Source organism: Salvelinus fontinalis, chromosome 18, assembly GCF_029448725.1.
Source record: "Salvelinus fontinalis isolate EN_2023a chromosome 18, ASM2944872v1, whole genome shotgun sequence".
Classification (NCBI taxonomy): Eukaryota; Metazoa; Chordata; class Actinopteri; order Salmoniformes; family Salmonidae; genus Salvelinus; species Salvelinus fontinalis.
In genome coordinates this window covers 14,962,402-14,985,393 of record NC_074682.1, presented here as the reverse complement: position 1 = coordinate 14,985,393, position 22,992 = coordinate 14,962,402, and the positions used below count along the sequence as shown (strand labels likewise).

The 22,992-nt window shown below is 45.6% G+C and overlaps 1 protein-coding gene across 4 annotated transcripts in view; it reads right to left on the bottom strand.

The window, feature by feature from the left end:
- Nucleotides 1-22,992, bottom strand: part of LOC129815028 (semaphorin-3F-like) — a 100,138-nt gene that overhangs the window by 29,059 nt on the left and 48,087 nt on the right. For all 4 annotated transcript variants that reach the window (XM_055868306.1, XM_055868305.1, XM_055868304.1 and 1 more), the window contains exons 3-5: nucleotides 2,336-2,496; nucleotides 1,843-1,905; nucleotides 558-677 (exon numbers count right to left, since the gene is read on the bottom strand). In XM_055868306.1, coding sequence (XP_055724281.1) covers nucleotides 558-677; nucleotides 1,843-1,905; nucleotides 2,336-2,496 — 344 coding nt within the window. The remainder of the gene's footprint in view (nucleotides 1-557; nucleotides 678-1,842; nucleotides 1,906-2,335; nucleotides 2,497-22,992) is intronic.

Below are 22,992 nucleotides of genomic sequence, written 5' to 3'. Positions count from 1 at the left end.
GTGGCCATCACAAAGCCCTGACCTCAATCCTATAGAAAATTTGTGGGCAGAACTGAAAAAGCTAGTGCGAGCAAGGAGGCATACAAACCTGACTCAGTTACACCAGCTCTGTCAGGAGGAATGGGCCAAAATTCACCCAACTTATTGTGGGAAGCTTGTGGAAGGCTAACTGAAACGTTTGACCCAAGTTAAACAATTTAAAGGCAATGCTACCAAATACTAATTGAGTGTTTGTAAACTTCTGAACCACTGGGAATGTGATGAAAGAAATACAAGCTGAAATAAATCATTCTCTCTACTATTATTCTGACATTTCACATTCACGTCAACTGTATTCCTCGTGTTACTATTTCAATTTTGTATGACATTTTGATCTTTAACTCTGCATTGTTGGAAAAGGAACCATAAGTCAGCATTTCACAGTCTACACCTGCTGTTTACAAAGCATGTGATGAATATACATTTGATTTGATTTTACAGACAGCGCCATAGGCTCCCTCACCTCTTCAATATGTGAACACAGACTCAATGTATTCCATAAGGTGTGGAGCTCTAACCTGTGGTTTGCGTCCACGGTTGACGTAGGTGCAGATGGGGTTGTAGGCCCCAGTACCACAGACATACAAGTGGGTCCTGTTCCATGGCTCAATGAGACGGATAAAGTTCCCACACTCGCCCTGCATGGGGACAAACATAGACAGACATGAATGGATTATCAACATGTATGATAATACCTATATACAACATAAAGCATAGTACAAGAGGCAATTATCTTTAACATCAATGGAAATGGCAATATATTAACATGCCAGTGTGCCAGTATAACAGTATACTGCTAGTATAATCTATTTATCCACACCCTACACTGGCAGATGGGGAAGTGTGAGACTTGTTGGTGCCAGTCCTGCCCTGTCTGTTTGTCCAGACAGAGCGGAACCAGGATTTTACAGGGCCAAATAAAAACCTCGTAGGTATATGGGGCGGCAGGTAGCCTAGTGGTTAGAGCGTTGGACTAGTAACCGAAAGATTGCAAGATCGAATCCCTGAGCTGATAAGGTAAAAATCTGTCGTTCTTCTCCTGAACAAGGTAGTTAACCCACTGTTCCTAGGCTGTCATTGAAAATAAGGATTTGTTCTTAACTGACTTGCCTAGTTAAACAAAGGAATAAAATATGCCCTTCAACTGGGCTTCATCATAGCGCTCAATGGTTTTTGCGACTGCACTTGAAGAAACGTTCTATGTTCTGGAAATCTTCTGTATTGACTGACCTTCATGTCTTAAAGTAATGATGGACTGTCGTTTCTCTTTGCTTATTTGAGCTATTCTTGCCTTAATATGGACATGGTCTTTTACCAAATAAAGCTGTCTTCTGTATTCCACCCCTACCTTGTCACAACACAACTGATTGTATCAAACGCATTAAGAAGCAAAGAAATCCCCAAAATATATAATTTTAAAGGTACACCTGTTAATTTAAATGCATTCCAGGTGACTACCTCATGAAGCTGGTTGAGAGAATGCCAAGAGCGTGCCAAGCTGTCGTCAAGGCAAATGGTGGCTACTTTGAAGAATCTCAAATATAAAATAACACTTTTTTGGTTACTACATGATTCCATATGTGTTATTTTATAGTTTTGAGGTCTTCACTATTATTCTACAATGTAGAAAATGCGTAGGTGTTGTCCAAACTTTTCCAGAACTGTATATATATATATATACTTTATAGATAGCTAAATATAGATAATACATTACTACATATTACAGGTGGCACAAGTCACCTGATCTGAAACATAAATCCTGAATTAGTTGTGTGGAGATCGAGAGTCAACAGAAATACTTACATTGGTGTCCTTTCCACTTAGAAGACACTCAGTCTTCCTCTGCTGAGAGACAGGCCAGTGGAGCTGAAGGCAGGGGGGGAACAAAGGTCATTTTATAGCAATAACCCAACACATCGCACAACCCGTTCAACATCACTGGACTTTATAGATGTGGGGCTAAACCTGCCACAGGGTACTATTAGCCCCCTTGGAATGGTCATATCCAGATTTTGGTTTTACAATGTTTTACAACCCCTGTCTCCAGAAAATAGTGCAGTCCAATACAAACTGTAGGTGAGCTAATCAAAATGTCAGACACAGGGCAGCGAAATGAGACATATGACCCTCGGGAGCCGTTTATGAGAGCTGAGGTAAAGGGTTAACCTCACCACGGATCATAGAGCTCTGGAGATGAGAGAGGAGGGGAGAGGGGGGAGGAGAGGTGAGGGGAGAAGAGGTGAGAGTAGGTAAGGGAAGGTGAAGAGATACAAGGTTAGTGACTGTAAGGTCTTACAATGAGCGGCTCCTTGTTGATGTCATGCAGGTCCAGGGACAGGATGTAGTCCTTACTGCCAACGTACATGCGGTCATGGTCCTCGTCCATACGCAGGATACGGTAGTCAGACGTGTTGAGCAGGTAGGCAAAGTGTTGGGCAGTGCCGGTGGACCTCAGCTCTGCAGAGAGGAAAGGGGGACGAAGAGAGCAAAATATCCATTAGGGAAAGACAGCTGCTGTACACAAACAGATTAACACACACATGCAGGCTCAACTGACACATTCCACCCCTGTCCTGCATACCCATGTGGGGTTATGGGATGGTTTTATATTATCAACACTGTTGAAACCCAATACAGTCGGTCAGTGACAAGTGCTAGAGAGCGTCTCATTGTGTTGCCATCTCAATACTGTCTTTCCTCCATATCTCTGTTAAATACCGGCATGGACATCTGCCAAGGATGCTTTTCTCTGGTCATCTGAAGGTCTGAGTGCGTCTTCTGCGGCTACATTAAGAATGCAGTTGACAGACATTCCTATGTCAAGAGTAACAGGACTCTTCCTATAGACCCTTCCCTGTGAGACTTGAGTGTTTGTTTGATACGTTCTCCACGGTTCAGCAGCCATGTACAGACAGGGCAGTGCTGTTTGAGAGGCCCACTGTCTCTCCGCTGCTCGGGCCCGACACCAAAGACAAACAATCAATGGGACCCTACCGTGTAGGGCTTAGCAGGGTGGCAATAATATACTGCTGCTTGACAAACATTGAGGTTTTACTCAATAAGCTTCTACTGAACTAATTTAGGAGTCCACCAAAAAACAACATCTCCACAATGCCACAACTATCCTTCATGTATGGTCATTTTAGTGGTTAAATTGTGGTCAGGAAAAAACAGTAGATGACAGATAGGAAGGATGTAGATCTAATTTAAGTATTTTACTGTTTAAATACTATACTGTATATCAGAACTAAGGTATGCCTGCACATAATCAGAGGATCAACTTCAAATAAAATGGTCCTGTTGTATCACAGCTTCAAATGGTCCTGTTGTATCACAGCTTCAAATGGTCCTGTTGTATCACAGCTTCAAATGGTCCTGTTGTATCACAGCTTCAAATGGTCCTGTTGTATCACAGCTTCAAATGGTCCTGTTGTATCACAGCTTCAAATGGTCCTGTTGTATCACAGCTTCAAAGTCAAAACCTGCCCAACATTGTTTCAAATAACAAATCCTTCTGATATTGCAAAAGGGTAAAAATAAGTTTATTTAGATCCATGTTTATGCAGGACTTGTTTCTAAACTGGTCACCCTACTCTGGGAATAAAACATGCCTCCATAAAGCCAAAGAAGGTGTGTGTTTATATTCAATCCCCTCTGTTTGAACATGGTGAAAAATACATTCCTATCTGGTTGTCTGACTGTCTCTCAGGAAGTTTTATGAATACCAAGACAAGACGAAAGCCATCCCCATGTCCCCCATCAAACCACAGGACCTTAAAATAAACTCCATCCACAGACGTTTCTCAACATACTTACCATGGAATCTGATATTACCAGTCTTCCATACCGTATCTAAATTTAACTCTGGGTTACGTCAATAATCAACGATTCATAGCATTAGATTTGCTATATTTGTACAGTTTGATTTAATAAGAGTGTCTGCCAAGGGTCTGTTTATAGGTCATCTGTGTGATTGACAGCTGTCGGGGCCCTATGCGTAAGAGCTGCGACATGTGGTCTCACCCCGTGATTATTTGTGTTTGAGAGTTGGGTTGAATGATGAGTCCCCATACTACACCCCTCTGTATATCATTGGCTGTGTGCTACTGGATGGGAAGTTCAACACACATGCACACACACACTTGCACGTACGTGCACATGTACACACGCAGACACGCAGACACGCAGGCAGGCAGGCAGGCAGGCAGGCAGGCAGGCAGGCAGGCAGGCAGGCAGGCAGGCAGACACGCAGGCAGGCAGGCAGGCAGGCAGGCAGGCAGGCAGGCAGACACGCAGGCAGGCAGGCAGGCAGGCAGGCAGGCAGGCAGGCAGACAGACACACTCCAGGGGCCAGTTTAAGCCCTTTCTGAACCAGTTTGTCAGCAACTCCTCAGCGTATGTTTGTTTTCAGAGAGTAGCTGAATGTAACCATCTGTTTGGTGAGGAGGGAGTCAGAGCACTACAGAGCAACAATAGACTCTATAGAGCTCTCCGTATCCAGCTCCAAAACATATGTAATTGAAGCCCATAATCATCTGATAACGGACGGATAATGGAGTCATAATGTACACTAAAGGGTGGTGACAAACCAAACATATGACCCTTTTAAACATCTATAGCTAGCTTGCCATATGTTAATTTTCTCCAAACCAAAAACCTTAAACATCCATAACACTTGAAATAAATACTGTTATGCATTAGATATGCATATTTAGATAATTGGTATACATTATATATGCATATTTAGATCATTGTTATACATTAGATATGCATATTTAGATAATTGTTACACATTATATATGCATATTTAGATAATAATACTGTTATACAGTATTATTATCTAAATATGCATATCTAATGTATAACAATTATCTAAATATGCATATCTAATGTTATATATTAGATATATGTCACGACTCCTACCGAAGGTGGCTCCCCTTCCTGTTCGGGGGGCACTCGGCGCTCGGCGTCACCGGCCTGCTAGCTGCCACTGACATTTTCCTCCCCCTCCTTATTTGTTTATTGGTTACACCTGTTTGTGGTTAGGGTGATTAGTGGGGCTTTATTACCCAGCAGCCCTGCCTGCTGGGTGTGCGGGATTGTATTGTGTACAGTTTGTACATGCTTGTGTGTCACGGTTCATGTACGTTGTCTTTTCGGGTTATTTTGTTCCCTTAGTGTGTTGGGGCATTTGGTTGGAGTGGCGTCGTGTTCACCTCTGTGTGATTCAAAGTTATGCTACTCTGAACTTTCTGTCTCCTGTGTCTGACTCCTTCCTCCACTACACCCCGGGCATTACAATATACATATTTAGATAATAACTCCCTCCCTCCCCTTGTCAGTGAAAAAACGTTCTCTAAACAAATACAGAACGTTTACCAGGCTGCGTAGAAAATCATATTCCATCTGTTCCTTAATGCTCCTGTAGCACTGCAATTAAAGCATTACTAAGAGGAAACTACTGTTCCTATACTAGCATTAGAGGCCATTCTCCCAGTGATTTGGCATTGAGCTCATTGTAAACCCAACATGCCACTTAGGTTTCTTGTTGTATCAGTCAGAGAAATGGAACTTGCTGATGTCTCGTTGGGGGTAAATACACAAGAAAAAAAAGAAGAGGAAATCTGAAAGGAAACGTCTGCCAGCTACTGTACATTATCCCCTGCTCTCCTCTCCCCTCCTATCCCCTGCTCTCCTCTCCCATCCTATCCCCTGCTCTCCTCTCCCCTCCTATCCGCTGCTCTCCTCTCCCCTCCTATCCCCTGCTCTCCTCTCCCCTCCTATTCGCTGCTCTCCTCACCCCTCCTCTCCCCTGCTCTCCTCTCCTCTCCTATCCCCTGCTCTCCTCTCCTCTCCCCTCCCATCCCCTGCTCTCCTCTCCCCTCCTATCCCCTGCTCTCCTCTCCCCTCCTATCCCCTGCTCTCCTCTCCCCTCCTATCCCCTGCTCTCCTCTCCCCTCCTATCCCCTGCTCTCCTCTCCCCTCCTATCCCTTGCTCTCCTCTCCCCTCCTATCCCCGGCTCTCCTCTCCCCTCCTATCCCCTACTCTCCTCTCCCCTCCTATCCCCTGCTCTCCTCTCCCCTCCTATCCCCTGCTCTCCTCTCCCCTCCTATCCCCTGCTCGACCCTCTGCTCAGACAGACAGAAGCACTGGGGAGTGGCTCATATTAAATGTTGATCCAGGGCTCATAATGGCGGGAGACTGGGCTCAGCTACACCACACTGCCTCAGAGGTCAGGCCACCTGTGGAAACAAGCCCAGGAGGCCTGGAGAGGGACTGGGCAAGCACTGAGACACCATCCGCAAGCTAAGGCACACAACGACAGAGGGGAAAACGTGCATGATCAAGACGGATGGTGATTTTTAACCAGGCTACTACATTTGCTGTCAAACCATTTGACAAGCAGAATGAGAGATTTGGTTGAGTTTGGAGGGAACAGGGTGCCCTCATACCACATTATTTTTTGTTTTGTTTTGCTTACTTCATTCAAGACTACCATCTATAAAGCCAATCTAAGGCCTATTCCAAGAAGTGCTGGTTCTCTCTATATTACAGGACAGGTGCATGATCCCCAACAGTAGAGGGAGTGAAGCAGCAGGAATTAGACCTCTGCAGGGCAGGCCAGGGGAGCTTTAGTACAGGAAGATGCTCCAAGCATGAACTCCTCTGAGCTCTGTGAGTCATCCGTATTAGGGCAGGACGCCATTTTCACCACACAGACTTGGAGATGTGGAGACCTGGAGCAACATAAGAGCGTATATATTAGAGGCAGATCAGCTCTTAAAGTAGTCCATTACTGCGTGTGGGGTTTTAGCTCACTCTGGGGGGCCTGTAGGACAGAGGGGGGCTTTGTTTCGGGAGCGGACCAGTTCTCCCTGTTGAATGGCAATGGCTCTATCAGTGGGGAAAGTTAGACTTCCTGTTGCTGGTGAGGGAACCTGATCCGTGTACTCCTGATCCCTCAAACACACACACATACACACACACTGAAATGAACATTACTCCCAGGAGTAATTGTGCACAGAGAGGAAGGTGATCCCACTGTAGCTTGAGCTGAGAATTCTCAGTAAAGTCGTTAGTGGCGGTCCTGTCCTTTCTCTCTAGTCTACTGAGCAGGGACAATCCTCTTCCCGCCGTCTGGATATCTCTAGATGGTGCTGGCTTCCCATTCTATTAGCAGAAAAGGTTATGTTTGTGGATGTAGCTTGGAGTCATGTAAGATGAAGCCCAAAATGCACTGTTTCTGAATAGCCTATTCTCTGGCAGATGCCACAAGTCCCCAACTCCTCAGCCGGCCATCGTACAGGCCAAACTCAAGCTCAAGGTCACACGTAACACATTGACACATGTTTAGAGGGAGCAACAGGTTAAAATGCATATGTGCACTTCACTATGTTGTGAAATGGCCACAGATTCTAATTCCCCATCTCTAGTGGTTCAGGGTAAGTCATAAGGACTTCCTCTGGGATTACCAGAAACGGGCCAGAGAGCCTGCCAATCCATGTTTCTGGTGGCTACAGGAGGGAGGCAGAAATCAAAGGGTGAACTCAGAAGCCCCACAGTCAAACAGGATCAGTCCTCCTGAGAGAATACTTGGCCACTGACAATGAGATCCCATGGCTGCAGGCACGCATGTTACACCATACAGGTAACTGCCAAAATAAAGGAAACACTTGAGTAAATGAGGGATACAAAGTACTGTATATTGAAAGTATGTGCTTCCACACGGATGTGGTTCTTGAGTTAATTAAACAATTATCCTCCCATCATGTTTAGGGTGAGTAAAAATGCCCAGTTGCCCATTATTTTGGCTACCATGACTAGAAGAAGAGATCTCAATGATTTTCATAGAGGGGTCTCAACAGAGCATGGGGGGTTTCAAGTGTGTGTGTGTGTGTGTGTGTGTGTGTGTGTGTGTGTGTGTGTGTGTGTGTGTGTGTGTGTGTGTGTGTGTGTGTGTGTGTGTGTGTGTGTGTGTCTCAGTCACCAGTTCTCACCCGAATTGAACACTTATGGGAGATTCTAGAGCGGAGCCAGAGACAGCATGTTCTACCACCATCAACAAATTATGGAATTTCTCATGGAAGAACGTTATCGCATACATCCAATAGAGTTCCAGACACTTGTAGAATCTATGCAAAGGCGCATTAAAGCTGTCCTGGCCGCTCGTGGTGGCCCAATGTCCTATTAAGACACTTTATGTTGGTGTTTCCTTTATTTTGACACAACTCCCCATCTTCAATTAATTGCCCATGGGTTTAGATTACTTTTTTTTTTTTTTTTTGAGCATGAAAATGCTGAGTTCAAGGGCATATATTCTTGAGATCCCCTGGCAAAACTGGACATCTCCATTTCAAGTGTTTGTATTTTTACACAGGTTAAAGCTGTCTTACAGCTCCGTTGGACATTCCTGAAGTCAGTATGCCAATCGGCTCACAGCCCTCAAAGCTCATCACTAAGCCCTAAGCATCACTAGACCCTGGGACTAAACACCTCGCTCTGCAAGATGGTAAGGGTGGGTAACAACACATCCGCCACGCTGATCCTCAACACGGGGGCCCCTCAGGGGCGCGTGCTCAGTCCCCTCCTGTACTCCCTGTTCACTTATGACTGCATGGCAAAGGCACGACTCCAACACCAATATTAAGTTTGCAGATGACACAACAGTGGTAGGCCTGATCACCGACAATGACGAGACAGCCTATAGGGAGGTCAGAGACCTGACCGTGTGGTGCAAGGACAACAACCTCTCCCTCAACGTGATCAAGACAAAGGATATGATTGTGGACTACAGGAAAAGGAGGACCGAGCACACCCCCATTCTCATCGACGGGGCTGTAATGGAGCAGGTTGGCATCCACATGACCAACAAACTAACACGGTCCAAGCACACCAAGACAGTCGTGAAGAGGGCATGACAAAACGTATTCCTCCTCAGGAGACTGAAAAGATTTGGCATGGGTCCACAGATCCTCAAAAGTTTCTACAGCCGCACCATCGAGAGCATCCTGACGGGTTGCATCACTGCCTGGTATGACAACTGCTCGGCCTCCGACCGCAAGGCACTACAGAGGGTAGCGCGTACGGCCCAGTACATCACTGGGACCAAGTTTCCTGCCATCCAGGACCTCTATACCAGGCGGTGTCAGAGGAAGACCCTAAAAATTGTGAAAGACTCCAGCCACCCTAGTCATAGACTGTTCTCTCTGCTACCGCATGGCAAGCGGTACCGGAGCACCAAGTCTAAGTCCAAGAGTCTTCTAAACAGCTTTCCCTACCCTCTTTTATGCTGCTGCTACTCTCTGTTATTATCTATGCATAGTCACTTTAATAACTCTACCTATATGTACATATTACCTCAATTACCTTGACTATCCGGTGCCCCCACACATTGACTCTGTACCGGTACCCACTGTATATAGCTTCACTATTATTATTTTACTGCTGCTCTTTAATTATTTGTTAGTTTTATTTCTTATTTTTTTTGTTGGTATTTTTCTTAAAATTGCATTGTTCGATAAGGGCTTGTACGTAAGCATTTCACTGTAAGGTCTACACCTGTTGTATTCGGCGCATGTGGCAAATAAAATTGGATTTGATTTAGATTTGAATTGCATGCTCCCTCAAAACATGAGACATCTGTGGCCGTTGCGTTGTGACAAAACTGCACATTTTAGAATGGCCTTTTATTGTCCCCAGCACAAGGTGCACCTGTGTAATGATCATGCTGTTTAATCAGCTTCTTGATATGCCACACCTGTCAGGTGGATGGATTATCTTGGCAAAGGAGAAATGCTCACTAACAGGGATGTAATCAAATTTGTGCACAAAATTTGAGAGAAATAAGCTTTTTGTGCGTATAAAAAATGTCTGAGATCTTTTATTTCAGCTCAATAAACATCTGAGCAACACTTTACATTTTGCGTTTGTCAAAGCTGTCGCTTTCCTCATCCTCAGATGAGGTGAGGAGAGAAGGATCTTCTGACCAAAATGCGGAGTCTGGGAAATATGCCATCTTTATTTTATAACGAACACCGATGACAACGAAAACAAACACTTTCAAAACTTACAAAATAACAAACGACGTAGAACGGAACCTGAACATAAACTCACATAACAAACGTAAACTCACGGACAGGAACGTTACATCGAAACACACGAACAGCCAAACAGTCCCGTAAGTGAAACACATCGACAACGACGAAGACATCACAGGAGACAATCACCCACAAACACACAGTGATAATGCCCTACCTAAATATGACTCTTGATTAGAGGAAAATGCAAACCACCTGCCTCTAATCAAGAGCCATACCAGGCAAACCGAAACCAACATAGAAACAGGTAACATAGACTGCCCACCCAAAACACATGCCCTGACCAAAAACACATAAAAACTAACATAAATAGGTCAGGACTGTTACAGTACCCCCCCCCCAAGGTGCGAACGCCGGGCGCACCAGCACAAAGTCCAGGGGAGGGTCCGGGTGGGCAGTTGACCACGGTGGTGGTTCCGGTTCCGGACGCTGTCCCCATACCACCATAGTCACTCCCCTCTTCTGTCTACCCCTACCACTGACCACCCAAACATTACCTTCCCCTAAATAATCAGCTAGCACCGGAACAAGGGGCAGCACCGGGACAAGGGGTAGCACCGGGACAAGGGGCAGCACAAAAACAAGGGGCAGCACCAGGATAAGGACCATCACTGGAATAAGGGGCAGCACCGGGACAAGGGGCAGCACCGGGACAAGGGGCAGCACCGGGACAAGGGGCAGCACCGGGACAAGGGGCAGCACCGGGACAAGGGGCAGCACCGGGACAAGGGGCAGCACCGGGACAAGGGGCAACACCGGGACAAGGGGCAGATCCCGGCTGAAGGACTCTGGCAGGTCCTGTTTGGACGGCTCTGGCAGGTCCATGCTGGCTGACGGCTCTCGACGCTCATGGCAGACTGACGGCTCTCTACGCTCATGGCAGGCTGACGGCTCTCGACGCTCATGGCAGGCTGACGGCTCTCGACGCTCATGGCAGGCTGACGGCTCTCGACGCTCATGGCAGGCTGACGGCTCTCGACGCTCATGGCAGGCTGACGGCTCTCGACGCTCATGGCTCTTTGACGGCTCTGGCTGCTCATGGCTCACTGACGGCTCTGGCTGCTCATGGCTCACTGACGGCTCTGGCTGCTCATGGCTCACTGACGGCTCTGGCTGCTCATGGCTCGCTGGCGGCTCTGGCAGATCCTGTCTGGTTGGCGGCTCTGGCAGATCCTGTCTGGTTGGCGGCTCTGGCAGATCCTGTCTGGTTGGCGGCTCTGGCAGATCCTGTCTGGTTGGCGGCTCTGGCAGATCCTGTCTGGTTGGCGGCTCTGGCAGATCCTGTCTGGCTGACGGCTCTAGCGGCTCCTGTCTGGCTGATGGCTCTAGCGGCTCCTGTCTGGCTGACGGCTCTGTAGGCTCATGGCAGACGGGCGGCTTTGCAGGCTCATGGCAGACGGGCGGCTTTGCAGGCTCCTGGCAGACGGATGGCTCAGATGGCGCTGGGGAGACGGATGGCTCAGATGGCGCTGAGGAGACAGATGGCTCAGATGGCGCTGGGGAGACGGATGGCTCAGATGGCGCTGGGGAGACGGATGGCTCAGATGGCGCTGGGGAGACGGATGGCTCTGGCCGGATATGGCGCAATGTAGACCTGGTGCGTGGTGCCGGAACTGGAGGCACCGTGCTAATGATAAGCACCTTCCTACTAGTGCGGGGAGCAGAGACAGGGCACACTGAACTCTCAAAGCGTACTCTATACCTGGTGCGTGGTACCGGCACTGGTGGCACCTGGCTGAGGGCACGCACCTCAGGACTAGTACGGGGAGAAGTGACAGTGTGTACAGGACTTGGGAGACGCACAGGTGGCTTAGTGCGTGGGGCCGGAACTGGAGGCACCGAACTGGATACACGCACTACAGGGAGAGTGCGTGGAGGAGGAACAGGGCTCTGGAAATGCACTGGTAGCCTAGTGCGTAATATAGGCACTGTAGGTACTAGGCTGGGGCGGGGAGGTGGCGCCGGAAATACCGGACCGTGCAGGCGTACTGGCTCTCTTGAGCATTGAGCCTGCCCAACCTTACCTGGTTGAATGCTCCCGGTCGCCCTGCCAGTGCGGCGAGGTGGAATAGCCCGCACTGGGCTATGCAGGCGAACCGGGGAAACCATGCGTAAGGCAGGTGCCATGTATGCCGGCCCGAGGAGACGCACTGGAGACCAGACGCGTTGAGCCGGCCTCATGACACCTGGCTCAATGCCCAATCTAGCCCTACCAGTGCGGGGAGGTGGAATAACCCGCACTGGGCTATGCACACGTACAGGAGACACCGTGCGCTCTACTGCGTAACACGGTGTCTGCCCGTACTCCCGCTCTCCACGGTTAGCCTGGGAAGTGGGCGCAGGTCTCCTACCTGCCCTTGGCCCACAACCCCTTAGCCCCCCCCCAAGAAATTTTTGGGAGTTACTCACGGGCTTTTCGGGCTTCCGTGCAAGACGTGTCCCCTCATAATTCCGGTTACGAGCTTGAATCTCCGGCTTCCATCCACGTCTCCTAGCTGCCTCCTCATACCAGCGCTCCTGGGCTGTGGCTGCCTCACTCCTCTCACGAGAGCAGCGATTTCCTCCAGTTTGCGCCCAGGGTCCTCTACCAGACAGGATCTCCTCCCAAGTCCAAAAGTCCTTGTTGCTCCGTCGAGCATTTTTCCCATACCGCTTGGTCTCTGTATTTTGGTGGGTGATTCTGTCAAAGCTGTCGCTTTCCTCATCCTCAGATGAGGTGAGGAGAGAAGGATCTTCTGACCAAAATGCGGAGTCTGGGAAATATGCCATCTTTATTTTATAACGAACACCGATGACAACGAAAACAAACACTTTCAAAACTTACAAAATAACAAACGACGTAGAACGGAACCTGAACATAAACTCACATAACAAACGTAAACTCACGGACAGGAACGTTACATCGAAACACACGAACAGCCAAACAGTCCCGTAAGTGAAACACATCGACAACGACGAAGACATCACAGGAGACAATCACCCACAAACACACAGTGATAATGCCCTACCTAAATATGACTCTTGATTAGAGGAAAATGCAAACCACCTGCCTCTAATCAAGAGCCATACCAGGCAAACCGAAACCAACATAGAAACAGGTAACATAGACTGCCCACCCAAAACACATGCCCTGACCAAAAACACATAAAAACTAACATAAATAGGTCAGGACTGTTACAGCGTTTATATTTATGTTCAGTTTATAATGCACAATCCACTCAAACAACCAAAAGAAGCAGAAATTGTAGATTTATAATTTAGACTGTATTAATGAACCATGTTTTGTGGTGGGCTTAGAAACCTGAGCACTTCCTCTCATTAAGGACAGATTACCGCATCTACCATGATTTAAGAGTATATTTACTTTCCTGGCAAATCTACAAGACGAATGAGGCGAATGATTGAATAATGGAAAATGTTTGACTGTATGGTTAAACATAACACAGAGGGAAAAAATACTTCTGGCACCCAACTGTGCGGCTCACATTAGCTACATGAACTTGATGTGGGTGTTCCACCCAGCTACATACCGTATTTCTCTGGTTTCGAATTGGGTAAATTTAAAGTGTGGGCCCTGTCAAAGAAAGACAGAACAGGGCATGTTGCTGCATGAAGACTGCCTGTGTTTCTGCAGAGGCCTGGAGGAAGGGGAGGGTGGCAGAGTGGGGGGAAACAGGGTTGGGGGGGCTGAATAGCTACATGGAATCTGCCAGATAGAGGATAGGGGCAGGGATTGCAAAAATATCTGGTTTTATACCACATGAGCCATCTAGGTTTGGTGGTTTCCTTTTTAAATATGACAGTCTCTCCTTGGTGGAATTGTAGTGAGTTTTAAGGCTAGAATACATGCAGTAACATCAGTCTATCTGGTTAAACCATATTCATTCACTGGGACATTTTTATTGAAAAAACAAACAATGCGATTTGGATACACTAACACAAGCCTGTACTACTACTACTAGAGTCCTGAGGCAGTTTTCAGCTCCTTGGAGCGACGCGAGGTGTGTGAGTTCACACACACTGGAGTGGCAGGAGTGATAATTAGGGTGTTTAAGAGGGGGCGGGAGAAGTGGCATGCTCACTCACATGAAAGGAAGTGCATGTCAGAAACCGGGGTCTAATATTTTAAAAGCTGTCAATGTAGTGAAGAAAAATGGCAAATTGGTCAACACTACTCCTTTACGCCCACTCCACTTCAACACCAGTGGACGGGATCTCAAACCCTATAGATTTAGGACCTAAGGAAAAAACGAACGCCAATATGAAGGGCAGAATGAGCTGCCATGTTGGCAGTTCTGTCAGATTTTTACGAGGTGCAGTAATGTGTCAACCAGGCAACGGTGCCACGGGTTTAACAGATTTACCCGTCATCCATTACCTTATGGAAGTCTAAGTCAGACATTCTCATTAACGTCTGTGTTATTCTTCTCTCCCTGCCATAATTAGGAAGTGTCTGCTGTCTATAGCCCTGTACATATAAGAAAGGCTCATTTGTTCTCAGGCAGAGTAAATGTTAGTGGTTGGTTAGGCCTGCCAGGGGTATGATGGACCTGGGAATGGGCTCGGCACTCAGGCTCTGCTATCTGGAGATCAGAGCTACAACCATTCACTGTGCCATTCTGTCCCTGTCTAGTCCAAACTGTAAGAGAAAAACATGATGTGGCAGCTTAATGCTGCCAAGAAGGTTCTCCTTCACGGTTCTACTGTAAACATGCTTCAACTAGTTTAAGGACAAATATGAGAAAATTCTGCATGCAGCGTTTTGGTTGATTTATCATCTAATGATAGATGTATCTAATCATCATAGCCACTAAAATAATGTGAGAGATTTGTATGTAATCAGAGTTTTTCAGGAAGAGGTAATCAGCTGTTAATGAGCCAGCTTGTGTTTAACTCTGGAAATGCAGTGTGATATTTAACGGTGGAATTTGCACCTCACTACCAAGTGTCAGGACAAAGCAGTAAAAGTAAATGAGATGAGGCAATTAACTGGTACACCCTCTGAAAAAACCACAGCGATACTCTAAGAGTGTTATCGGAGTATGTGACCTCGTCCTACCAGGGTAAGATGCCACCATGACCAGAACCGTGGGGAATCCAGTATAGTTTAGTTACAGAGATATGGTCCATCTCCAGATACTTGCATGTCTACGACCGGTTGTTAACTTTCTCACAGTGACTTCCTGTTAGTGCTGAGCGATTAGTGCTTTTTGAGCTTGGTTTGGATTCAGTTCGATTTTTTTTTTTAAGAAACACGGTTTTCGATTCGTTTCAACAACAAAAAAATTCAACATTAAAAGCTTTATGAAATAATCACATTAAAAGGATTTTAGAGCTTATTAATGGAAATTCCAAAGGCAATAGTGAACATTAAATAGCCAAAACATAGAAAAATTCCATTGTCTCTGTCAGGTCCACATTGGATAGACATCAATAGAAAAATAAGAAATTACTATGAAATCATACAATATTTACATTTAGTTTTTATTTGATTACTTTAATATTTTTTAAGTCGTCATCTCATTCCTGCTCAGGCAGTAGCAGCCAGCCAGCCAAACCATCTAACGTTATCTCTGTGCTCCCCATACTGTACTGTCATTAGTCATCCTATTTAGCTACGCTAGCCTGACTAAGTATGATGCAGAACTGTCGAACTAAATAATTTTACTAGTTCTTCAAAGTAGATAAGGTATATATATTCACAAACTGTCTATAACCATCTCGTCGTTGTGTTGTGCACATTCCTCCCTCATGTGGTCTACACAGTCTGTGTATATCTAACCTAATGTATCTAACCTAATGTATCTACAGTGGAAGTCAGAAGTTTACATACACCTTTGCCAAATACATTTAAACTCAGTTTTTCACAATTCCTGACATAGGAAGGCCCAAGCATACTTCCAAAGTTGTGGCAAAATGGTTTAAGGACGACATAGTCAAGGTATTGGAGTGGCCATCACAAAGCCCTGACCTCAATCCCATCGACAATTTATGGGCAGAACTGAAAAAGCGTGTGCGTGCAAGGAGGCCTACAAACCTGGGCCGAAATTCCCCCAACTTATTGTGGGAAGCTTGTGGAAGGCTACCCGAAACGTTTGACCCAAGGTAAACAATTTAAAGGCAATGCTACCAAATACTAATTGAGTGTATGTAAACTTCTGAACCACTGGAAATGTGATGAAATAAATAAAAGCTGAAATAAATCATTCTCTCTATTATTATTCTGACATTTCACATTCTTAAAATTAAGTGGTGATTCTAACTGACCTAAACCAGGGAATATTTACTCAGATTAAATGTCAGGAACTGTGAAAACTGAGTTTAAATGTATTTGGCTAAGGTGTATGTAAACTTATAACTTCCACTGTATATACACACACAGTACCCTGCACTTGACCTTTAACCCAGCTAGGTGCTTCTCTGATGTGGAAAGGGAAGCACAGCCGCGAGCTGCCCAGTGACACGAGCCTACCAGACGAGCTAAATCACTTCTATGTTCGCTTCGAGGCAAGCAACACTGAGGCATGCATGAGAGCATCAGCTGTTCCGGACGACTGTGTGATCACGCTCTCTGTAGCCGACGTGAGTAAGACCTTTGAACAGGTCAACATACACAAGGCTGCGGGGCCAGACAGATTATCAGGACGTGTGCTCCGGGCATGTGCTGACCAACTGGCAGGTGTCTTCACTGACATTTTCAACATGTCCCTGATTGAGTCTGTAATACCAACATGTTTCAAGCAGACCACCATAGTCACTGTGCACCAGAACACAAAGGCAACCTGCCTAAATGACTACAGACCCGTAGCACCCACGTCCGTAGCCATAAAGTGCTTTGAAAGGTTGGTAATGGCTCACATCAACACCATTATCCCAGAAACCCTAGACCCACTCCAATTTGAATACCGCCCAAATTGATCCACAGATGATGCAATCTCTATTGCACTCCATACTGCCCTTTCCCACCTGGACAAAAGGAACACTGATGTGAGAATGCTATTTATTGACTACAGCTCAGCGTTCAACACCATAGTACCTTCAAAGCTCATCACTAAGCTAAGGATCCTGGGACTAAACACCTCCCTCTGTAACTAGATCCTGGACTTCCTGACGGGCCACACCCAGGTGGTGAGGGTAGGTAGCAACATATCTGCCACGCTGATCCTCAACACTGGAGCTCCACAGGGGTGCGTGCTCAGTCCCCTCCTGTACTCCCTGTTCACCCACGACTGCATGGCCAGGCACGACTCCAACACTATCATTATGTTTGCAGACGACAGAACAGTGGTAGGCCTTATCACCGCCAATGACGAGACAGCCTATAGGGAGGATGTCAGAGACCTGGCCGGGTGGTGCCAGAATAACAACCTATCCCTCAACGTAACCAAGACTAAGGAGATGATTGTGGACTACAGGAAAAGTAGGACCGAGCACGCCCCCATTCTCATCGACAGGGCTGTAGTGGAGCAGGTTGAGAGCTTCAAGTTTCTTGGTGTCCACATCAACAACAAACTAGAATCACACCAAGACAGTCGTGAAGAGGGCACGACAAAGCCTATTCCCCCTCACGAAACTAAAAAGATTTGGCATGGGTCCTGAGATCCTCAAAAGGTTCTACAGCAAGGCACTACAGAGGGTAGCGCGTACGGCTCAGTACATCACTGGGGCTAAGCTGCCTGCCATCCAGGACCTCTACACCAGGCGGTGTCAGAGGAAGGCCCTAAAAATTGTCAAAGATCCCAGCCATCCCAGTCATAGACTGTTCTCTCTACTACCGCATGTCTAGTCTAGGACAAAAAGGCTTTTCAACAGTTTTTACCCTCAAGCCATAAGACTCCTGAATGGGTAATCAAATGGCTACCCGGACTATTTGTATTGTGTGCCCCCCCAACACCCCCAACCCCTCTTTTGACGCTGCTGCTACTCTCTGTTCATCATATATGCATAGTCACTTTAACCATATCTACATGTACATACTACCTCAATCAGCCTGACTAACCGGTGTCTGTATGTAGCCTCGCTACTTTTATAGCCTCGCTACTGTATATAGCCTGTCTTTTTACTGTTGTTTAATTTCTTTACTTACCTATTGTTCACCTAACACCTTTTTTGCACTATTGGTTAGAGCCTGTAAGTAAGCATTTCACTGTAAGGTCTACTACACCTGTTGTATTTGGCGCACGTGACAAATAAACTTTGATTTGATTTGATCTCCACTACAGTGGAACAAGATTAAGCCTGACACCACCACTGACATCCCCTCAGTCCCAGTTTGCACACATGAGCGACAGGGGAGCCTCTTCTAATCAGCAGCTCAGAGCCTACAGGGTCTTTGATTTGCCTTTAACAGCTCCTTTCAACACGACTTCTCTTCATGTCAAACATTAACAGGAGTTATTTGGCTTTGAGTTGGCTGCATGCGAGGTGACACATGTAAAAAGAATGCCTGTGTGATTGTTGGAGGTTGGTACTGTAGAGAGTATGAGTTAGTGGAGGCTCCTCAGAGGAGGAAGGGAAGGACCATCCTACTCAGTGAATTTCAGAAAACCAATACTTAATATAATCACGTTAACAAATAACTGATTAAAACCCAATGTTTTGTAGTGAAGGTCTACATTAGCCTCAACAGCACTCTCTGGGTAGCACCATGGTGTAGCCGGAGGACGTCTATTTTCCATCCTCCTCTATGTATATTGACTTCAATACAAAACCTTGGAGGCTTATGGTTCTCACCCCCCTTCCAAAGACTTACACAGTAATTATGACAGCGTCCTATCAGAGCTCTTGCAGAATGAACTGACATATTGTCCAGCCAATCAAAGGATCAGAGAATGAATATAGTACTGAAAGCATAGGTAGCACTGCAGGGCATAACATGTGGTGAGTAATTGACTCAAAGAGGAAGAAAGACAACAGTTGAACAGTTTTGAACAAATGAATGTATTCAAAAAATAATAAGAAGCAGCAGAGCGAGAGCGAGAGTGAGAGCGAGAGCGAGAGCGAGAGCGAGAGAGAGCTAGCTATATGTTGTTGTATATTTTACACATTCACTTACTTAGCTATCTAATGCAGCTAGCTAACTACTTCGAGAATAATGTTAGCTAGCTGGCTAAGCCTACCCAACACTGGAACCAAAGATTTTTTATAACTAACCCAAGATAGACCACAGTCTGTCATTTCCAATGGGAACAAATTAGTCATAGAACATGCAATGAGAGGGGCAGATCCAAGCAAGAGCTAGCGTTCTAGCATGTAGTTGCATATTTCTGTTAGGGAACGCCTACTCTGTGAAGTGAGAGATGCATTAAGTCAATTCGCTATTGCACTCCTTCTAAACAACACTTTTTTTTTACTTTGGCAAAGGGTCAAATCTACAAAACTCAGTTCACTCTGTTCATAACAGATTCTAGTTTTGGGCACAGAAAACTGAATTGAAATCAAATGTTTCATTGATGAGAAAATGTGCAAAATGTCAGCCAAAATTCATCTCACTCCAACTTCTCCCAATGCCTTCCACTGGGCGTCCTCTCATCACAATATTTGGTAGTTGAGTGGAAACGCCAACCGGATGCTTCACTTATACATCCGGTGAAATATCTGGCTTATCATTCTATCTGTGCTGGAACTCTTCCAAGTCACGTTAAGCTTTCGGTTATATTCATTTTTTGCCACCGGGGCCCGTCGGTGTAACTGCTAAACTGTTTGATGTACATTGTACTGAGTGATTGTAGCGGGTTTACTAGCGCGTTAGTTCTAGTAGCTATCGTGACTATGGTTTGGCTTGGAAGTTTTTTCGCCTTGTCACAGACAGCCATTATGTTGTGCACTGAAGTCCACAAGCGAATGGGTAAAGGAAAGCGTGTAGATGCGAGAAGGAATTATACAACGAGCAAAGTGATGATGCTGTTTGTATGTGGGTGCTATGAAAGTGAACTGTGTGTGCAGGTGATCAGGGGCGTATTCATTCTGCCGATTCTGTTAAAAAATGTTTCTTAACCGGAAGCAAACAGAACGTAGTGGGGATAAACCCACAGATAAATATCTGAATTTGTCCAATAGAAACTCTAATTTGCAACTTTTTGGACTAATCACTGTCTGTCACTTTGATTACTCCAATTTGTTATAAACTTTATTTCGTAGTAGCCTAAACCTATTCGATGTTACATTTATTTATTTTTTATTTTTTTATTTCACCTTTATTTAACCAGGTAGGCTAGTTGAGAACAAGTTCTCATTTGCAACTGCGACCTGGCCAAGATAAAGCATAGCAGTGTGAACAGACAACAACACAGAGTTACACATGGAGTAAACAATAAACAAGTCAATAACATGGTAGAAAAAAGAGAATCTATATACAATGTGTGCAAAAGGCATGAGGTAGGCAATAAATCGAATAATTACAATTAATGGAATATGAATGACAGTCATCCAATATGATGTTATAGAAATAAGATCATTCTCATAAAACAAAAATGTCCTCCCTACTCTTAAACAGCACCGACCGCCACTGGTATGAGTAGCTGTGCTACTTAAATGAAAAGGAATGATGATAAGAGCATGGGACATGGAAATACAGCAGCTGCTGCTTACTGAGCTAGTGCTTCTAGAAAACCACGGAGGGTTAAAGCATAATGGACAGGGTCAGAGTGGCTGGCAGTGTCAGCTCAGACAGCAAATAACGACGATACAAGAGCACGGCTTCATGGTTAGAATGAGGATATACTGTAGGATCAGTCTTCCTTGGTGATGCCTTAGAGGCCAATGGAGTGGGGGTGGTAAACTCACGTTTTTGTCTCTCAATGGTGTGGTCACGCTTCCCTGCACACTGTATTTTAGTATCTAAGTGTAGAGACAGCCTTGTTGCTGGGGAAGCAAACAAATAGAGACATGACAGCATGTGTCCTGTGCTGTGTGTGTTACCTTACTGCTGTCTTTTACATGTAGAGCTAGAACCGAAACCTTTGCAATTTCATTTTATTAGTGGCCTATGTGAATACCAATACTCTACTTAATTTCTAGCTTCTCCTGCAGGAAACATACCTGTATATACAGCAAGAAAGCCATGCTAAAGCGAATCCTCAGACAACTGCACAGGGTACTATATCATCCCACCCCATCTCGCCAGCTGTCCCACAATAATGCACACATACCCAATCATTCACGGCATGCTGTTGACAGTCTTTTGCATAGAGCTCCCTTAATATTAAAAAGGTGTGAACCCGGAACTGCTTAAGAATGTCTCAAAGCATGGTGTGTGAGTGTGTGTGTCACATGAATGTGCATTACCAGATGAATATCATTAGTGTATAGCTCTGACCCCACAGAGTTCAGAGGTTGTGCTGTGATGTCCCTCTATGCCTCTGACACATCTCTGTTTACCACCATCGCCACCTCATTATCACCCCCGACCCCCACCCCCGACCCCGGGACTCACCCACCGTATAATTAGGACCCACTCATGGCTGCTACCTTCCAGCTAAAGGCACCAATTTGTATTCACTGTCAGCTCTGATGGGCTGTCATGCGGAGTGACGGCCCTTCACTGGGGCCTCTGATTCCTGTCGCCTAAGCCCTCTCCTCTCCTCTCCTCTCCTGCTGCCAGCCAGCCCCACACTAGTGATGGACAGGCGTGGTGAGAGAGGATACAGGCTGGGAAGGTATATGGGGAGAGGCATACTGTATGTTTGTCTCTATCGTCATTCTAAATGTTGCAGCCGCAGACAGCTGTGGCCTACTTCAGTGTCAGGTAACAACATGGGTGGGAGGAGATGATGGATTTCTAAGGGAGTCGTTCCTCATGAAGAAGACACTCTCCTCTTTTAATGTTTCATCTTGTTCAGAAGGTAGGGGGAGGCAAAATGTAGTTAGAACAGTTTGTTTTGAAACAAGCAGAAATGGGAAGGAATTGCTTTGTTTGCCCAAGCACTGTCCAAGCACTCTCTCATACAGAGAAACAGCTTAAACCTGTTAAGGCTAGGGGGTGCTGTTGTCACTATTTATGGAAATCGTGTAATTTTTGAAACGGCTTCCTACAAAATTCTTGATCGTACAATATGCATATTATTATTATTATTGGATAGAAAACAGTCTATAGTTTCTATAGCCGTTGAAATTTTGTCTCTAAGTGGAACAGAACTCATTCTACAGCAATTTCCCTGACATGGAGTCAGATTTCACACATTTTGGCCCCTGTTCTGGAGTCAGTTTTAAGGCCACTGTTATTCCTATGAGTATACGGACACTGCTTACGTCTTCCCCTGGATGCCTTTACGTGATGACGCTTTGAATGGTATCGTTTGCCCAATCACAGCCACTATAAATGAAAAAATCCTGTAGGTAGGAACTCTTTTCTAGGTGCGTCAGGCGCGCGGAGGACACCGACCTACTGTTTTTCCAAGCATTAGTGTAGCCAGTTATATTTCTCCGGTCATATTTTTACTCGTTATAGGAGTTAAAAACATCATAAGGTAGTTAATTTAAAGCATTTTATAGCAATTTATATCCGTTTAGTGCGATTTTGGGACATTTATTTCTGAGCCACTGTGAATCTCTGGGCACCGTTCCAGTTCATGCCGAACGCAATGTGCATTTCTGCATGGCAAGAGGACAGCTTTCGACCAAAAGACGATTAGACCCAAGAAAGGATTCTTTGACCAAGATTCTGATGGAAGAACAGCTCAAAGTAGGAACAATTTATTATGATAAATCGTGTTTCTGTCGAAAAATGTTAGTGGCTTAGGACGGCATCTTCTTTGACGTAGCTTCGCTTGGCGCAAACTGTATTGAAAAGTAAGGATAATTTAAAAAATGTAATTCCGCGATTGTATTAAGAATTAAATTGTCTATCAATCGCTG